Source organism: Nematostella vectensis, chromosome 4 (assembly GCF_932526225.1).
Source record: "Nematostella vectensis chromosome 4, jaNemVect1.1, whole genome shotgun sequence".
Lineage (NCBI taxonomy): Eukaryota > Metazoa > Cnidaria > Anthozoa > Actiniaria > Edwardsiidae > Nematostella > Nematostella vectensis.
In genome coordinates, this window is record NC_064037.1 from 14007677 (window position 1) to 14026310 (window position 18634).

General features: G+C 41.9%; 2 protein-coding genes across 2 annotated transcripts; both read left to right on the top strand.

Annotated features, from left to right (window-relative positions):
- Positions 1–872: 872 nt before the first annotated feature.
- On the top strand, positions 873–18272 carry LOC5510946 (lethal(3)malignant brain tumor-like protein 1). Its single transcript, XM_032380141.2, has 17 exons — positions 873–1020; positions 7956–8073; positions 8350–9219; positions 9533–9664; positions 9956–10218; positions 10595–10724; positions 11400–11488; positions 11758–12010; positions 12097–12179; positions 12454–12685; positions 13513–13595; positions 14031–14256; positions 15069–15390; positions 15729–16031; positions 16114–16175; positions 16630–16868; positions 17694–18272. The coding sequence occupies exons 2-17, from the start codon at positions 7965–7967 to the stop codon at positions 17802–17804; spliced, it is 3507 nt and encodes a 1168-aa protein (XP_032236032.2). The 5' UTR covers positions 873–1020; positions 7956–7964; the 3' UTR covers positions 17805–18272.
- LOC125556773 lies at positions 4688–7611 on the top strand. The gene is made up of 2 exons (XM_048726637.1): positions 4688–5400; positions 5633–7611. The coding sequence occupies exons 1-2, from the start codon at positions 5004–5006 to the stop codon at positions 7192–7194; spliced, it is 1959 nt and encodes a 652-aa protein (XP_048582594.1). The 5' UTR covers positions 4688–5003; the 3' UTR covers positions 7195–7611.
- Positions 18273–18634: the final 362 nt, after the last annotated feature.

Below are 18634 nucleotides of genomic sequence, written 5' to 3' on the forward strand. Positions count from 1 at the left end.
TATCTCGATCTATCGATCACGGTTCAGTAAATATAGGCAAAATATATCCGTCGTTGATTATTTAGTATTATAGTTATGCATCTTGAAATAAACTTTATTTTTACTTGACGAGGAATACTGTGACATATTTTAAAAAAAGGAGCTTCACGTTTCGATTTTATGTGTAAAGCAGTTGTTGTTATTTTTAGAGAAAAAGATGTTGAAGATAAATGTGTAACACGAAAAGAAATCTCCAGGGGGCTTAATGATTTTCAAACATGCAACAGAAATTACTTATGTAGGCTTCAACGGCATTAATAATTAAGTGCTTTTTTTACTTGCGCTTGAAAAATAAAGTTCCTGCCCCAGAAAAACTGTTAATGTTTCTAATCGTAAAAAAAGCAAAACCCTGGTTTCTTAACGACAGCGATATAAGATCAAAAGGCACATATTTCGATAGATAGGAACAAGCTTTGAACTGATCTTTGGCGACGCTGAAGCTCTCGAAAAACAAATAATATCTTGACGTTTAGAGGTTAAATAAATCAGAAAAAAACATTGACAAGACGGCTAAACGACAGTCCTGAAAATATCTTTCCATGTAACAAAACGCCGTACCAGTCAAAAAATATTTTCAGTCGTTTTTATTGCGGTCGGCCTTATAATGAAACCATTAGTTAAGTTTTGTGTGACGTGGCTTGTATAATTGAGAGAAACTCACTAGCTCACATTCCTCTACGCAAAATCGGAATTCGCACACGTAAAGACAAGAAAACACTTACTTTAATAAGTGAACTATTCAAGGAAAATATTGTTTTGGCACGAAAGGATTAAAGCCTTTTTGGCAAGAAATAAATTGGATCGGAAATACGATGCCGAAAATGTTCACCCCAAAGGACTCCGGTGTCGGAGAAGATAATGTAAAAGTCATGTGATCAATTGTTCTCGCGTTTGATTGGCAGTTCGTAGTGACACGCCAGTCAAGGCAGCAGCGTGAATTCATCAGTTCGTTCTCAAGCCCGAGATTGCCAACGCAAACTGGTAAGCCCATGAAACTCGTTTTTTACACCAATTTATCCGTAGAACTATCCTGACTTATTGAAAAATAGTGTTGCTTTGTTGTTCTGGGTTGTGTTTAGAAAGTTATCTGTTTAAATTCAAGTTTATAGGCTGGGGGGTTTAAATCTAGCTGCATAAAAGTTGTTTCTGCACAGCCCCTCGTTAATATGCACCGTTTGCGATTCGCGCACACATAACTTTACATGTTGAGTCAGAGCTGCGTAAAACCTACTTTCTTTATTGTTAGGGATAAGCTCAGACTCACATCTACTACGCTTCTTAATTTGCCGTTTTAGATGTATTATATTAAATACTGAAACCAATGGACGATTTGTTAAAAGGAAATGGACAAAACAGCTCGGATTCTGCTACAGAGGTCAAGTGATATATTAAGTCCATGTAGATATGTGATACCGTTTTTTCGCTAACCATTACAACTTTCTCTCTAGCCAAAAAAAACACACTCTAAACTCACACATTTCGCTCAAATGTCCTATATAAATAGAAGTTTATCATCGGAGGCCTGAAAGGAAAAGTAGAGAACGTAGAATTTATTTTTTTAGCGTGAAACGAGTTTGTTGAATTAATGCAGCTAGACGGAATTTCTCATGCGTGGAGTAAGTTCGGAGTGACAGCTCTGACAAAAGGCCTCAAGGCCTACCGCTGATGAAGCCCCGAATAACCAAGTTTACCTTTAGAGTTACCTCAAAGAAAATAACCCCACTAAAAGCTTCTTTTGAGATATCGAAAAGTGAAACCTCGCAGCGTTTTTATTCGCGCGCTATGTATTTTCGGTTTATTTTTGTTTCCGTACCATTCATCAGTTGATACGGAAATCGGAATTAGATGCACGTCGTCCGTGGTATGCAAGAGATATCATGTTATTTTATCACAAAATGCGTAAAAGCATCTATCCTGTCAATAATCATAGAAAATCATTACTGGAGTTTTAATAAGTGTGTTGGGTAATCACAGTATAGTTAATTCGAAAGTAGTTGGTTGTCGTCTTTTCCGCGTGGTTGTTTTTGAGTAATGTTTGTGTTCTCACGGGGCGGCTTTTTCTTATTCAGGATATTTTCACACTTGTGTTGTGTGCACGAATACTCAATTTTGTATTATTAGTAGACAATATACTTTTCCTTCAAAATCAAGAAAAAAACATTTTTTTATTAATGTTTTTTTTTGACAGATTGTTTATTATTTTTTGTTCTTTGTTTTTCTAAAGAACTGAAGAACTTTTCTTGCGCAACGTTTTTCAACTTCGGTTCATAACCCGGGCTATCTAGAAAATACGCTAAAAAATCGAAACTAAATACCCGATCCTCTAGCCGGGGTAAAGACAACAGAAAATCCTTTTTTTTTACTGAGATGGTATTTAAGTCTAATAGTATTTTTCTACGGTGTTTAATAATTCAATAATTGTCTTAAGAAAAGGGTTGTTTTTACCAATCCACGAAAAAGAGTATCAAATTCGCTGAACCGAAAATGCACGGCCGTCAAACACAGACAAGCGCGCTCAAGGGGTCGCGTAGCCTTCATACTTCTAGGTCCATCTAGCATTTGAACTATTCGCCTTACGCAAATGTTGTCCTTGGAATATAAAATCGTCCTCACTGCGATTAATTATATATTTCTTTTGGTTTTTCAAAGGTGGGCTCAGTATTTTTTTTTCAAAACACTAACCGTCCATTGATAAAGACAACTAAACTTGATTGATCAAGCCCTGATGGGAACAGTTGACCCTCAAAAACACATCTAAAACAATTGCATTATTGAATGTTACTAGAGCGTTCAGGAAACAGCTTTTCTTTCTTGACGAGTTTGAAAGTGTTTTTCAATTCCATGAGTTCTTTTTATCAGCTCTTCTGATATGTTTAAGGGGTTTCTTTTCCTTTTATCTTGAGGTGAGATACTGTAGATGTTGGAAAAGGCCTGCTTGCGTGACGTTGTTATAGAATGAAGCTACTCTTAACGCATTTGATAGGTTTACAAGCCCAGTCTTTTCCGACCAAAAAATAAATTTGAAGTTTAATTGAAAACGTGACATTTGAGTGCGTGCTTTTTAACAAAACGAATGTCATATCGATATTTTTCATATATATTTTTTGTAATAGTACATGAAAAATATAACTTTGAATTTTTTAATACTGTTTTAGACTTTAAAATTCTGTATAAAAGGCTATATACCTCATTCATCATTTACGCTTAATTTTATGCTTTGAAGTAATGTTTTTATTCATTGTTTTGAAAATGCTTTAAGAGCATTATTATTACTCTTTGAAAAAACACACAAAAGATCGAAGTGAGGGCACGCAGGGATAATAAGGCGATTCTATCGCCTACGCTCAGCTTAATAAGAGATTTCGTTCTTGACCGCTGAGTCTTATTAAGGTTACAAAAATGTGCTTGTTGGAAGAGTTTTATTGTACGATTTCGGTGGTCTGACGGTCTCAATCTTATTTAAGATTTTATTGCCTCGAGCATCGCGCTTTCTTGTCCCAGTCTACTAGAATAGTTTGGCGACGCGTACGGTGAAAGAAAAAAGGATCTGGGGACGAGTTTGTCGGAGCGCTATCCAACCACATCCCCATGTATTGATTTTAAAATTAAATGAAAATATTAGCCTTTTCAGTTTGCGAAGTAAACTTTGCCGGGTCGAAATACAACATCCGCTGTTATAAGCAAAAGCACTTAAAATATGATATGGTTCACTGCCTATTCTACGCTTCCCTGCTAGCAGAGACCGCTGGGCTATTTCTTTTTCTTCCGAATACAAGCCCAGCAAATTTTAAAGAAGGCCCCTGCTAGTTGGGAAATTCTACTATAAATATGCACATCACGATTAACCTGTCTTTTAATTGAATGGGACATCGTAATCCTATCCTATTGGTAGACCTGTTAAACAGCTTCATTTGGAAATAGGGGCTTGCATAAGAAAGTCCTCAAAGCTGCCAGTTATGTGTGGAAACTTGACTCTCACAGAATAGCCCAATTTTTAGTTCCACTATGACCGCTGGACTTACAGACTAAGGACGCATGGATACAGTGTAAGCCTCGACTTGAGGCGAATTTCATGCGCATACCAGCGAGAATCCTCTGGAACTTGGAATAAAACAATCCAAAAACCTGTGAATACTTCATGATCCCGCTGGTATTTGCAATCGATTCAATTGAAACCGAGGCTTGCACTGTATTTATGCGTCCTCTGTGCCTATGGCCAGAAGGCACAGTGGAACTCGAAACTGTACTATTGCTATGGCACTGATGTTTTTAAGGCTGGTTCTCACTTGGGCGTAAGCGCAAGTGTAACACGCTTTTTCCGATTCTCAATGAAACGCAAGCGCAAGAGAACGGAACTGCTTGATTTTTTTTTTTTTTTTGCGCTTGTGCTTATGTTTGACCGATTCTCACTTGTGTTGCGCTTCCGTTTGCGCTCACGTTTGCGCTTGCCTCCTAGCGAGACCCAGCCTTCGTACAGTTGAACCCCGCTGTAACAGGGCAGAAACGAGGTATATGGGATCAGGGATCAGATCGGGATCACTACCCTGCTTTAAGGCGGGGGTCTACCTGAAACTCACTACAGACATCAAAAAAAAATTTTTTCGATAAATATCATATTCGGCTATTCCTTTATCAATTCAATGTTGTCTTACAACTGTCCTGACTCTTTTCGATAAGCCCGAGCGCTTTTAAAAAGTTGTGTCAAGTTTGAAGATCACGTTGCCATGGCAACGATTACTGTTTCTTTTGAATTCGGCGCATTTTTTCTACTCCAATGGGGCCCAATCGCCATACAAACCTCCTCAAATCTCTCTTGAAACAACTGTCCAGCGGTTGACAGCAAAATACACGACTATTATGGGATATATATGTGCAAAATCCAGCAAAACTTCTAAACTTATCGAACCGCGATCCTCAAAGCTATATACAACTCATATCAACTCTTTAAAAGACCTTGAAAAATAATGGTCGGAGAAAAAGACTCATCGACGTACCGAAAGAAAAGAAAACGCGTGTTTTACGGCAAGCAAAAACAGGAGCTGAACCGCTCAGACAGAGATGAAAGCTCTCAAACAACTCGTGGCCTCGTCGAAGAACCAGGACCCTCACACTCTCGATCGGCAGATTATACTCCAGATCACAGTGAACAAGCTCCAGCAAGTGCTTCTAGAAAGAAGCTTAGCGACCATGGCTACAATGAAAGCTTTGACGGAGAGTTTTCTTCGGACGATCAAAGCCTTTCAAAATTTGACTCAGACCACGAGGAGGTATCTGGTGATGATGCTGAAGCCTGCGAATATCGAGTCGTGGACTTGGGATGCCTCTCTTCATATCTTTCCGATGTTCATAGATGCGAAGAAGGTGAGTATTTTGAAAAATAACATCATTTTGTTTTCGCTGATAAGCTCAATATAGTGATTTAGTTTATATGATTGGTCTCAGATTTGGAAATTACTATATACACAGAATACGTGACCTTATGATTTCTTGAACTCAGCGGGACTGTAAGACTCATATTATAAGTAACAATTATTCTGTTTGAATCAATGGCTGATTCATTAGCTAGGGATTCTAAGTGTTTGTTTTATTGCAGGTAAACTTGAAATAAAAGAAACTACTTCAGCAAGGGCAGGGCTGAAATCCTCTTTCGAGGTTAAGTGCAGTTCCTGTCATGAAACTGAAACTCTGACAACATCAAGTCAAATCCACCAAAGAGGCAAGTCTTTCGATGTCAACCGGCGAGTAGTGTACCACTCTCTGGAAAGTGGAAATGGATATGAGGGACTTGCTTCATTTTGCAGAGTCATGAATATGCCATGCGTTAGCAAAGCAGCATATTACAAACAATTGGACATAATTGTCAATGCTCAGGAAGAGGAGGGAAGACGTGAAATGTGTTCGGCCGCAAAAAGACTGCGTCAGAAGCTGATAGGAGATGATGGCAAGGAGTTTGAGCTTCTTGACGTGGCTGTCAGTTTTGATGGAACCTGGGCCAAGAGAGGCTTCACATCACTCACTGGAGTGGTTTTTGCTATTTCTATAGACACTGGAGAGGTCCTAGACTACCATGTCCTCTCCAAACAATGCCAGACATGTACCATAAACAGAGGCAAAATTTCTGATGATGGAGAGTTTGAGGATTGGATACTAGAACATGTGGCTTCAGGTGCATGTGACATAAACTTTGTTGGAAGTTCTCCTGCCATGGAGGCAGAGGGTGCTGTTGTGCTCTGGAGTAGATCCATAGAACGTCACAACATGAGGTACAAGTGGATGATTTGCGATGGGGACAGTAAATCACACAACTCTGTCCAAGACATCTACGATGAATGTAGGGTGGAAAAATTAGACTGTGTGGGGCACGTGCAAAAAAGGATGGGAAAGCGGTTGCTCCAGTTGAAGAGTAGGAGAAAAGGGAAGCTAGATGATGGCCATACGATTGGTGGCCGTGGCCGCCTCACAGAGGCCAAGATAAAAAAACTCCAAAAGGAGTATGGTCTGGCAATTCGCCAGAACACTGTGCAAGATACTAATCCCACAGAAAGAGACATTGATGTGGCAGTATATGCGATGAAAAAGAATATAATCGCATCTCTACACCACAATATTGGGATGCCGGATCTTAAAAAACAGCATCAATACTGCCCAAAAAGGGCAAATTCCTGGTGTAAGTTCCAACAGGACGAAGCCACCGGTATCTCCAGGTACGACTCAGCAGACTGCCTTCCTGAGGTTTTTCTAGAGGTACTGCGTCCAGTATACATGAGCTTGAGTGAGACTGATTTACTGAAGAGATGTGTTCGTGGAAAGACACAGAACCCTAACGAATGTATTAATTCGTTGGTTTGGGCCCGATGCCCAAAACACAAGCACCATGGCCCAAAGGTGGTGCGATTTGCAGCAGCATCTGCTGTCTGCCATTTTCATGGGGGGGCTGCTAGTAGGGAGAAAGTGATGGAGAGTCTTTTGATTCCTGCTGGCAGCCATACAAAGCAGGGATCCCTTCTTAAGGACAGAAAGTGGGTGCAGAAAGCAGACAGGCAAGTGTCTGAAAAGGCAAAGAAGAAAAGACAGGCCACCCAGATGCGCAGAGTACGCAGGGAGGAGGCTCTAAGGAGTGCTGAGGGTGTTACTTACGAGTCTGGAGCCTTTTAGCTAAAATATTTTCAAGAACATTGCTTATATGATAAGAAACAGCGTTTTTGTGATTATTGTCAACTTTAAAGGCATTTTCCCGAATTTTTGCTTTTCGGGCTTCAAGAAAAGATATCTCTTCAAGAATTTGTTCAATTGACCTCAAACTTTCAGCATTGATAGATATAACTGAGGTGATTAAAATGAGTTGAGGGATTTCCTCTTTAATTTTTTAAAATAAAGTTATGGACTGATGAAGTCAATTTTCCTATTATGCAAATTTAAATGACTTCTATTGGCTTATTTTTTGGAATTCCAAAATTTCCCCAACTCATTTTAATTATTAGTGTTCTAGCAATAGTACAATGAAGAAAAATCGAAATTCCATTCAATCTGCAAGGAGTTATTTTTTCTTAAATAAAAACTCTCCTTACTCAGCATGTGTCTTTTTGAAAGCCTGGTATCAAATTACATTGTCATATTTCACGGAATAAAATATAAAATCAGAATCGTCATCTCATAACCTTTCCAATGATATATGGTTTGCTATAGTTATGATGAAAACTTTGACAGTTGTGATTTTTTTTGCAACACCACTCAATTTGCTATGAGTTCAGGTAGACCCCCGCCTTAAGGCTCTAAATATGGACTCCTATTCAAAAAGAACAGTTTTGGTTAGTCCCCTTAGAACGCCCTTATTGACGGGGTCACACTGTAGTTGTAGTTGGCCATCATTAGATCATGAAGAAAAATTCAATTTTGTACGACTGCTTTCATCTCAGTAATACCAAATGGAGCGTCACAACCGAGACGAAATGCTCTTCTCCAGTCCATTGACTGCCCAGGAAGCTCCGCCTGAGAAGAAACGGAAAATTGAACCAAGTAACTGCGGCGCTAACGGTAAGAACTGCACAACAAAAGGTTATCCAAAAAAACCTCTTAAAAAATCGGCCCCCCACATTCAGGGAGGAGTAATATTTGCACATATTTCTCTGTATTAATATGGTATCACTAATGCTTCTAGCGAAACTTTGAGGAACCCAGGTGTCATGTTTGAAATCATTTCGTTTGATGGTACACATGTTTCTTTATTTGCTCTCATGTCGCACTTTAGTAGGTATAAGTTAAAGCAAAATCTGCTATCAAGAATTTGAATTTTCTTCCTTGCGTTCTCAGGCTCTATGACATCGATGAAGCCCCGCCCACCTAACCTGATCCCAGACCCCCCGGAGTTTCGTCACTATGGTAACCATTACGGGGAGTCATCGTGGAACAAGGACTCGTTCAGGGCCCTCCTGGAGAATAACGACCTCGTGGATCCTAATTTGGATAAGGGCTTTAAAAACTCACGCCATGGTGGACCAGGGGCGTATTCCCGAGGGGGCTCTCTGGGCGAGCAACCCAGTGCCCCTACCAGTCCCTATGAGGTGCCATTCATTATGGACAATAAACCGATATCAAGTCAGGCACCAATGCAGGATTTACTGAGCTTCAATGCTCGTGCATTCTCTGAATTTCACACCCTGAATACGGAGATGACAGGAAAGGAACGCACTCCCAGTGAATCGATAGAGAAGAGCAAACCGGTTGAGCCGGTCGAGACCAGAAAACCCGTTGAACCGGTTAAGAGTGTGTTGACACCAATCAGATCTAGTTTGCCATTGACATCTAGTCCTCAAGCTAATGTTGCTTGCTCCACAACAGAACCTGCTCCACAGGACCAAGTCAGTTCTTCTTGTAAAACAACTGAGACTAGCAGGCCTGAAACTTCAACAAGCGCAACTTCAGAGGAGACAAATTCTACCATCAACCACACAGAGTCTACAAAGGAACCAGAAGGCACACCGTCCAATGAGGTGAAAGTAAAACAGGAAGACGCGTCGCTACCTATGAAAAAATCTGAAAATAAGTTAGCCGACAAGTCAGTGGACAAGGAAGCAGATATCAGGGCAACGGCGACAGAGGCTGCAGATTCTACCACTGCCACGGAGTCTTCAGATCCGTTCGGGTGCCTGGACTGGAAGAATGGTATCGCCACTTTGCCTGGTGAGTCTAGACAGTCCTAGTTACCTGGTCTGTAAATTACCTTGACTGCGATGCGTGGTATATTTATCACCTTCGAGGTGATGAAGCATTGAAAACTTTTTTCCCAAATAAGCCACCTTCAGAACACTTTCCAGGAATAGCAAGTTCATTGAATCGAAACACTTTTCCAAGAATAGAAACATCAAATCCATTTACCCAGATCTTATTGTCAGTCATAACTTATAATAACTTATATTTTGTTATTTAATGTTTTACAATGGGTTACACATACTATTAATATTATTTGCTTGATGGTCCCCTTTGCTGACATCAGGCAGTAACCTAAAGTTCAAGATGACGGAGTTTGGTACGTTGGAGATCGTGAGTACGGTAGAAACAGAAAAAGGCGACTCTGTGGAATGTAGCACTGCTACTGATGTTGGGAAGAAGGAAACTGAGGAAAAAGGTAATTCCACATTAGTAACGTTAAGCATTCGAATCCTCAAGTTAGGCAAAAGCGTTCGAGTTGGCATCGAGTTTTCTGAGTAGATCATTAAGCAGGGTAAAGAACAAATATTTCCCTGGCAATTTGTCGGTGTTCCACTTCGGGTCATTTTTGGCTACGCTATAAATCAAAATTATGAATGATCAGTGTATAAAGGAATTATCCTAAGAGCGTGTGACCTGCCGTCCTCAAAGTATGCCATCCTTTCACACATTTTATGTACTTGACACTTTTGCGTGGTATCTAACGTAGACATCCCCAAGACCACGGATCTGATGCAAGGTCCCCCTGATGAGAGCCAAGTTCTTTGCTGCGAAGTATGCGGTGTTTACGGTCTGCCGCAAGATTTCTGCGCTTCCGGCCGCTTCTGCAGCTTGTCTTGCGTCGGCAAGAACACTGGACGTCTCAATAAGGGCCGAGAGATCATTAGGAACGCCACCTCGGTGGAAGGAAAGCTCACCAAGAAGAAAAAGAAAGTCAGAGGCGGCAGGAGAAAGAATTCGCCGTCATTAATGGTTGGTTACAAAATAGATTAGTAAAAAAATTGAAAATAAAACTGAATATAATCTGAATTAAATCAAATTAAACTTTGGAATCGTAGAATACATTATTCTCGAGCAAAATTTATTACAAGGCACTGAACTACTCAGATGCTCATGTTAAGACAATGGATTCCCAGTCCCCGAAACATTGCTTGTTGACGCAAAGTTAAGGCAGTTCTTAATGTTTCTTGCTTGCTTGTTTACTTGTAAAACCTCTTCTGGAATTTACTAATTTAGGGTACCATGGTTATAGCGCTTACTTTCATCTTCCTTTCTGTACGGCAAACATTTCCAGATGCCAATTACGAAGTAGTCTAGCTCGTGTTTGCATTATTTGATGGTGTTGCAGGACGACGATGACCCACCATATGGTGAGCCGATTTCTCCCAAATTGAAAGGCGTCAAACCAGAGCGAGGGAGAGGCAAACCCAAAGCACCTATGGCGGAGGCCAAGGGAACAAGCTTGACTGCAAGCATGGGTAAGACGTTAAGCGTAATGTTCCTTTGCGTCGTGTTTCGATTATGAATGCTAAGACATGACGCTAAAGAAAGTATGAATCAAAGATATTATAGCCAGGTACTATAAGAGGTTTTTGTAGAACCCTCGAATCAAGGCTGCGTTTGACTTTAACAATAGTGACGATGTCGATGTGTTTTTCATACTCCAGTCCGGATGTTTTATGGAGTTAGTTTGTTGCCACCAAATGAGCAATTAATATCACTTATATAGCAGTATGATCTTCTTATTATTACTCCTAAGTAGCTTTCGCTAATACTAGGAGGCATTAAGCAAGCACTGTCACTGGGGGTGGTCACTGCCAGAGGGTTTATTGCGTCCCCAGTGGTTCTTTTACGTCCCTTCGGTTCAGGTTTAGTGTAGTACAGCTTGAAGAGACGGGACCTCCGGTTTAGTGTCCTTATCCGAGAAGACTGGAAACACGGGAGAATAACTTCAACTCACTTGTGACAAATTCGATTCAAGGCAGAAACCCGGAAAAAATCCCCAGTTTGAGCCAGGATTCGAACCTGGGCCACAGCGGTGAGAGGCCAACGCGCTAACACACTAGGCCACCCGCGCTATCCACCACCATGATATGAATAGCAATCCAACATCACCAATGGCAACTAATAAGATGCTGCTTTCTCTGTCCCAGTTCCGTACAACTTCAGCAAACCGTTCACATGGGCGGATTATCTTTACACTTCAGGTGCCAAACCGGTCCCCGTGAGCACGTTCCGACAGGTAAAGTTTTATATAAGAAATTTGCCCCTGAGTAAGACACTAAAGCGCTGGCCGAACAAAACGTGGGTCATAACCAAGCGCGCAAATATAACAAGACTTCTACACTGTTTCGCCATTAGCTTTGTCGGCGTTGAACATTTTAAATTCTCTTAACTTTAAAATAGAAAATAAAACTGCGCTTCGCTTAGCCATTGACGTTGACTTTTGCTTTGTTGACGCAAATTTGAGTTTTTTTTCCGGTTTTAGAGTCATTTTCTCACTTCTCATAGGAAAATCCGGATATCGAGGTGTTCACGATGCCATGCGAAGAGTTCAAGAAAAATATGAAACTCGAGGCGGTGGATCCCAAGCATCCGTCGTACATTTGCGTATGCACCATAGTCCGAGTGAAGGGGGCACGACTTCGGCTCCACTTCGACGGTTGGTCGGAATGTTACGACTTTTGGACAAATGCGGACTCGCCTTTCATCTTTCCGGTTGGTTGGTGTGCAAAGAATGGGCAGGTGCTGCACCCTCAGAGAGGTGGGTGTCCTGTGTTTTTAACGGTTTTATCAATTCCTTTTTTTTTGCTCTGATAAGCAAATGAGTATTTTTTTTTTACCATATAGGTGTTCTTCCAAAAGACTTCAATTGGGAGAAGTACCTGAAGAAACAGAATGCGACTGCCGCTCCGGAACATTTATTCACACCAGTAAGTTCACATTGATTAAGTCGATCAGCAGTGTTTAGCTACCTTACGACTGGCTAGGTGTTTTGGAACCCATCTTAATACTCGTTTAAAACCCCCAGCGGCACTGTACAGGACCCGAAATGATCCCAGGACCCGAAACGATCCCTGGACCCGAAATGATCTCCAAAAGTACCCCAACTGATCCCGGGACCCGAAACGATACCGAGGAGTCCTTCCAACACATGCATGCAGATCCGTGGTATATGTTTCGTTAAAATCAGCTTTACATTCTCAGGTTTCCCCGACTAAACACGGCTTCAAGACCGGTATGAAGCTGGAGGCCATCGACCGTAAGAACCCGGATCTAATCTGCGTAGCCACGGTAACCAACGTGATTGGCAACCGTTTCCTCGTGCATTTTGATGAGTGGGATGACACGTATGACTACTGGTGTGAGGAAGACTGTCCCTACATCCACCCGGTGGGGTGGTGCTCAGCCAACGGCGGGAAACTCAACCCGCCAAACGGTGCGTGGAATAAGCCAGTTCGGAGTTTAAGAAAAGATGCGGGGAGACTGGGTCGAATCGATCGCATCGGACCAAATGAGCGATTTTTGCAGAAGAGTTTGTATGGCGGTCTTGGAGAAAACTCCTCCCTACAAAGCCGTTTTACAAGATATGGGAAAACCAACCATATTCATGTGTTGCACATTTATTTTTTACCTTTCGACCGCGTTTTGTTATGAATTCGGCACTATAAAAAAATTTTACGGATATATTTACTTCGCTCAGTGAGCTTATTTGGTCGAATTCCGCTCGAAAAACATCGGTAAAAACACGCAGCAACAATTACCTTTGGTACCTCAGGTAAAAACAAAATGATTTTCGTCTACGAAATTCAGCTAACCAATCAGCAAGCGAGAATCACAGTTTTAATTGACACATACACAATAGGACTTGCGCTTAGAGTCACGTGACTTTTTGAGTGTCAAACCCCCGCGCGCTCAGGCTTTTAGCCGCAAAATAACACTAACAAAAAGCAACTTATTTATCCCTTATGAACGAAAGCCAAAAAGTTTTTTTTATTCAAATATTTATTTTTGTTGTTCTCTTTTGCGTGACGGGCGCAAGTCATTCCTGTGTTTATTTTGGCTTGAATTTGCCACCCAAAAGATCACGTGATCTCTTGGCAATGTGAAAAAGCAAGCTCCTCTCTAGAAAATTTTTTTGATTCTCAGTTGGGATGGATTTCCAGTTACCCCCCCCCCCCTCTCCCCCCCCCAACTCCCATTGTAACTTTACCACATTTTTTATCATCCAACTTCATTCTCATGTCGTGTTGTTTCGTGAACCAGATGATGAAGTTGACTCTTTTTCGTGGGAGGAGCATCTACGGACCACAGGCGCTACAGCCGCGCCTCCCGAGCTCTTCAAAAAGGTCAGTCGAGACTGGCTCTCGTCCTGAGGACTGGTGCGGTGTTGCTGATTACAACCCTTGTATTTCTAACAATGCGTCTTGCAGGCCGTTTATGTCTTCGCTTGGCCTTTTTTTTTATTGATTTTTTTTCTTCTCGGCTGGATAAAAAGCGTGCGTCGTCTTAAAGAAGAGTTGATAAAGAGAATGAAACCTACAAAAAGTAGTTTTATTTATTTATTCAACATAGGAATTGTTATCTCGTGAGTTAAGAAGAGAAAACGTCGAGGAGACGTTACCGCCGGAGAAAATACCTAATTTTTATCAATACCTGACTTTTTGTTCCTAAAATAATAGGGCGCAAAGCGCGAGAGAGCCGATAACTCTTTGGAAACAAGTCCCCTTTTTACATGCAATTGGGTGGCATATATATAAGACATGATTTATCTCGGTCCACAGCGCTCGCTTCCCGCGTTCAAGCCATACCAAAAGCTCGAGGCCGTTGACAAGCGCAACCCTTCGCTGATAAGATGCGCGACCATCGCCCGAGTGGAGGACTATCGCGTGTCCGTCCACTTTGACGGCTGGGATGACGTGTACGATGACTGGTACGATGCAGACTCCACCGAGCTCCATCCCGTGGGATACTGTGAGAGGACGGGACATCCCCTGGAACCCCCTCTTAGTAAGCATTGTTACTAATCTTGACCCAGTGGGGTACTGTGAGAGGAAAGCACAACCCCTCGAACCCCCCTTAGTAAGTATTGTCACTAATCTTGACCCAGTGGGGTACTTTGAGAGGACGGGACATCCCCTGGAACCCCCTCTTAGTAAGTATTGTCACTAATCTTCACCCAGTGGGGTACTGTGAGAGGACGGGACACCCCCTCGAACCCCCTCTTAGTAAGTATTGTCACTAATCTTGACCCAGTGGGGTACTTTGAGAGGACGGGACATCCCCTGGAACCCCCTCTTAGTAAGTATTGTCACTAATCTTCACCCAGTGGGGTACTGTGAGAAGACGGGACATCCCCTGGAACCCCTCTTAGTAAGTATTTTCACTAATCTTCACCCAGTGGGGTACTGTGAGAGGACGGGACATCCCCTGGAACCCCCTCTTAGTAAGTATTGTCACTAATCTTCACCCAGTGGGGTACTGTGAGAGGACAGGATATCCTCTGGGACCCCCTCTCAGTAATTATTGGTACTAAACTTTACCACGGGGGTACTGTGAGAGGACGGGAATCCCCTGAGGCCTATTATAGTTACCGAATCAGTGGGATACAGTGAAATGACAATATTTTCACTTAATTTCTTACAATGGGGTACTGTGAAAGGACAAGAAATCCCTAATGGTAATCATTTACCTACATGTGTTACTTTTTTCGCGTAAGAAATTAGAAATCTTATCTTCCTTTTTTGGCAAGGTATACCTACATATATCTTCCGCGCCATGTGCTTTTTGTATATATACTAAAACGATTTTCTTTTCTACAGCAACCGCGGACAAGATCTCATCCGTAGCTTGCCCAACTCCCGGATGTAAAGGCATCGGCCACGTGAAGGGTGCCAAGTACTCGAGCCATCACAGCACGTTCGGCTGCCCTTACTCCTTACAGAACCTGAACAAGGACTCGTGTCTCGTGGACAGACTCTCCGCAAACTCCATGACCGAGGAGTCCGACTGGTCTTACGCCAGCAAAAATAAGTCTGGCGGAATAGGAGGGCCGCGGCGTGGAGAAATCATGGACGGGGTCTGTCCAACGCCTGGATGCGACGGCAGTGGTCATGTCAGCGGTCACTGGCGTACGCACCAAAGGTACACACTAACTGCGCATGTGTTTGTTTTTGCTTTTGAACTTAATTGTACGTCACTCGATGTTTTATTTTTGTTTTGTATATTCAATAATCGTCATTTTTAGAAAGACAACTATCCCTGTATTTTTCGATACTTCAATGACAGAATTTAGCTGTTTTAGCTGTAGGACGGATTCAAATTCACCGTGATTCAAGCAGATTTACTTGACAACTAGGATGAATATGTCAGCCAAAGGGAAAGCATTGTTTTACTTTTAACAACATAATTATTCTATGGAACACAACATGGGTTCTTGCCGATAAGATTTAGGGAGTATTGACGCGTTCTTTTCTGTCTAGTTCTGCCGGCTGTCCAAGGAATGATATGATTATAGTCAAGATATCCTCACGGCCCGTCGTCGTTCAGCAGACAAAATCACCATCTTCCTACCCCACAGTCATCAGACCTAAGCCGTCCCTTCCATACTCGCACGATTTCAAGTCCAAGCTCTCCTCGCCTTACCACTCAGAGGCAAGGCCCACAAGTTCTTCATCTGTCCAAACTGGTGAAAAGACGATAAGCAGTCACATTACTGGCGTCTCTACAGCACAAATTACCTCTATGAGTACAACTACTGAGAGCACCACTACGCATCCCGTCAGGTAATACAAAACATCCGAGAGTATCGTCTTGTTATTATCTCACCTTAAACTTAATCACTTTAACTCTTGTCTCGTTTTATAGGCGAACGAGTCGAGATCGACGCGAAAACATCAAGTGCGTCACAGACAGACTTTTCGACGCAGGTAAGCTGTCCACTATCTGCTTGTCCGTTCTACTGCTCTTCTCCACCTTCAGGTCTCCTTCTAGAGCTCTTCTGATCTTCCCCATAGGAATCCTTCATTTCTCCCAGTCATATCAATTATCATTCTACCCCTGTATTACCGCTTATTACCTTCCTTCTTTCTTCTACTTCTCGTAATTATTCGCGTAATCCTGCTCCTCCCTCTTCACCGTATTTCTATTCCACCTATCACTTCTTCCCACTCCATTTGCTCTTCCCCTCTCCACTTTTCATCTTTCTCCTCCAGCTTTTCCTCGTCTGCGCACTACCTCGCCCTGTTGCTACTGCTGCTCATCACGCCATCCTCTGCTGTCAAGCACCTTCTGCTTTTTTATATCTCTACCCGTGCCTTATATCATTCAACTTGCCCTGAAAACATTGTCCGAATTAAAATCTTGTTATGTTCCTTACTACAGTGCCCGTAACGGCGAGTTCTGGCCCACCAGAGAAACCAGTACCGCACCTCTCAAAGGTCTTCCGGCCATGGAATGGACCCGTCTCTAGTAATGGTTACCATGGCAGCCGATATGATAATTTTCCAGAACGTAAGAAGTCACGTGAGCGTCTGCGCATGAGCAAGTGGGACGTGGATGACGTGGTGAAGCACATCACAGATTTGGGGTGTCCCGACCAGGCCAAAATATTTAAGGAGCAGGTATGTTCTAGCTTTTTACTAAAGGTGCCTTGAGTTTCCCAAAAACATAAACATTTTGCATAATTGCTAGTTTTAGTCACCTTTCGCCCCTTTTGAAAATTTAATCAGCTTATAGCATTACCTTTACCCTAAAGCGTTTGATCTGCAATAGGAAGATTTATTCAAAACGCCGCAAAACGTTGTATTTCACTCAGCACAACGTGATGGCTGAAATCCACCTTCCCTACAGCTTCCCACAACTAATTGCGACTCGCGCGTGAAACCGAGGATAAAAACAAGTTTTGCATGCCATCCTGTTTATTCTTTTGGCGCCTGACCTGGTTTCACGCGCGCGCCGCAAAAAGTTGTTGGAAGTAGTGTTCTTGCTAGGTTTGGTTTTGCTGTCTTTTCTTGTTCTATTTGAAATTTGTCAAAAAACCTGAGCTTTTATTTGGCTAAGGAGCAGTCGCTATCACCTTGGATGGATGCATATTTTCAAGACCATTTATCCCTTAGACTGATGCCTGAGTATCTTCATATCGTGTTTTTTTTTTTTTTTTTTTTTTTTTTGCATTTATGAATTTTTTTGGTTTGTGGGTACTTCTCAAGGCCGGTACAGGCCGGTTGAGGGGCCAATGGGTAAATTTTTGGGGCCTTTTGGAGGGCACTTATTGGGGAGGGAGCGCTTACGTATTGTGGTGGAAAATACGACATTAAATAAAACGATTGAAAAGAAGTGGGAAGGTGAATAGACCGTATTGGACAATACAAATATGGCATGTTAACCACTCTGTATCCACGTAATGCATTTGTGTATCAAATTGACGTTGAATTTGTTATCTGCAGCAAATAGACGGTGAAGCTCTTCTGCTGCTCAATCAAAACGACATCGTGCACATTCTGAAGATTAAGCTGGGCCCTGCTCTAAAGATTTATAAGAGCATTCCACGTGTGTGACCAAATCTGACGCTGTGTCACCTACCACGACCTGGCATCGAGAGACGTTGCTTACTGCAGTTACGTCACAAAGTTGACTTCATTTGTACCTTCCGTCTAGGGGAGGGGGGGGGTCGCTCTAGAAGACCCTCCAAAAGTATGAAATAATGTGAGAAAATTCACATAGTTAAAAATTTTCCCTTGAGGGAGTTTGTGCGGCGCTACAGAAATATTGTGGTATAAATGGACACCGATTTTCCTGCCAAATGGTGTACTGGTGTATAGTTTTGTATGCATATTTCCATTCATTCGTACAGAGTTCAAGTTCGCTTTAATAGCAATGTTGAAATTCATGTATGACAATATTTTGAAGAATGACTATATTTTGTAATAAGATTTATATGAAAATATGTTTTATTGATATCAAAGAAAAAAACATACAGTTATTTATATGACAAATAAGAAATTGAATAAACGTCGAAAAATTGATATGTAAGCTATCGTTTTTTTAAGGCCTTGCTATCTTAAGGGTGGCGAATACAATTAATTACAGCCAATTCGTTGTTGCGCGACCTCGGCGAATCCAAAATCCTTGTCTCGTTTGGGAAATGCGCGTAGTCAGACACAAGCTTTGGGGGCGGTTTGTCTGGTTTTGATTGTTTTGCTTGTTTGAATGCGCGCTATTCCCAAACGAAGAAAGGAATTTTTGATTCTGGGGGTCGCGCAACAACGAATTTGGCTATAACACGGAATAGTGATAAAAAGAATAATTAACACCTCAAAAGAGATCCCAATTGAACAGGACAGGATTTGTTTATTTTTCGTAGATTTATTTAATAGCTGCTAAGAAG

What these genes read in the sequence shown, in the direction of transcription:
- LOC5510946 (XM_032380141.2), top strand. Translation starts at nt 7,965, where the DNA reads ATGGAGCGTCACAACCGAGACGAAATGCTCTTCTCCAGTCCATTGACT. An exon ending in AGAATTCGCCGTCATTAATG is followed by an intron (nt 10,219 to 10,594) that starts GTTGGTTACAAA and finishes ATGGTGTTGCAG; the next exon opens with GACGACGATGACCCACCATA. An exon ending in ACCACTACGCATCCCGTCAG is followed by an intron (nt 16,032 to 16,113) that starts GTAATACAAAAC and finishes CTCGTTTTATAG; the next exon opens with GCGAACGAGTCGAGATCGAC.
- LOC125556773 (XM_048726637.1), top strand. Translation starts at nt 5,004, where the DNA reads ATGGTCGGAGAAAAAGACTCATCGACGTACCGAAAGAAAAGAAAACGC. An exon ending in TGTTCATAGATGCGAAGAAG is followed by an intron (nt 5,401 to 5,632) that starts GTGAGTATTTTG and finishes GTTTTATTGCAG; the next exon opens with GTAAACTTGAAATAAAAGAA.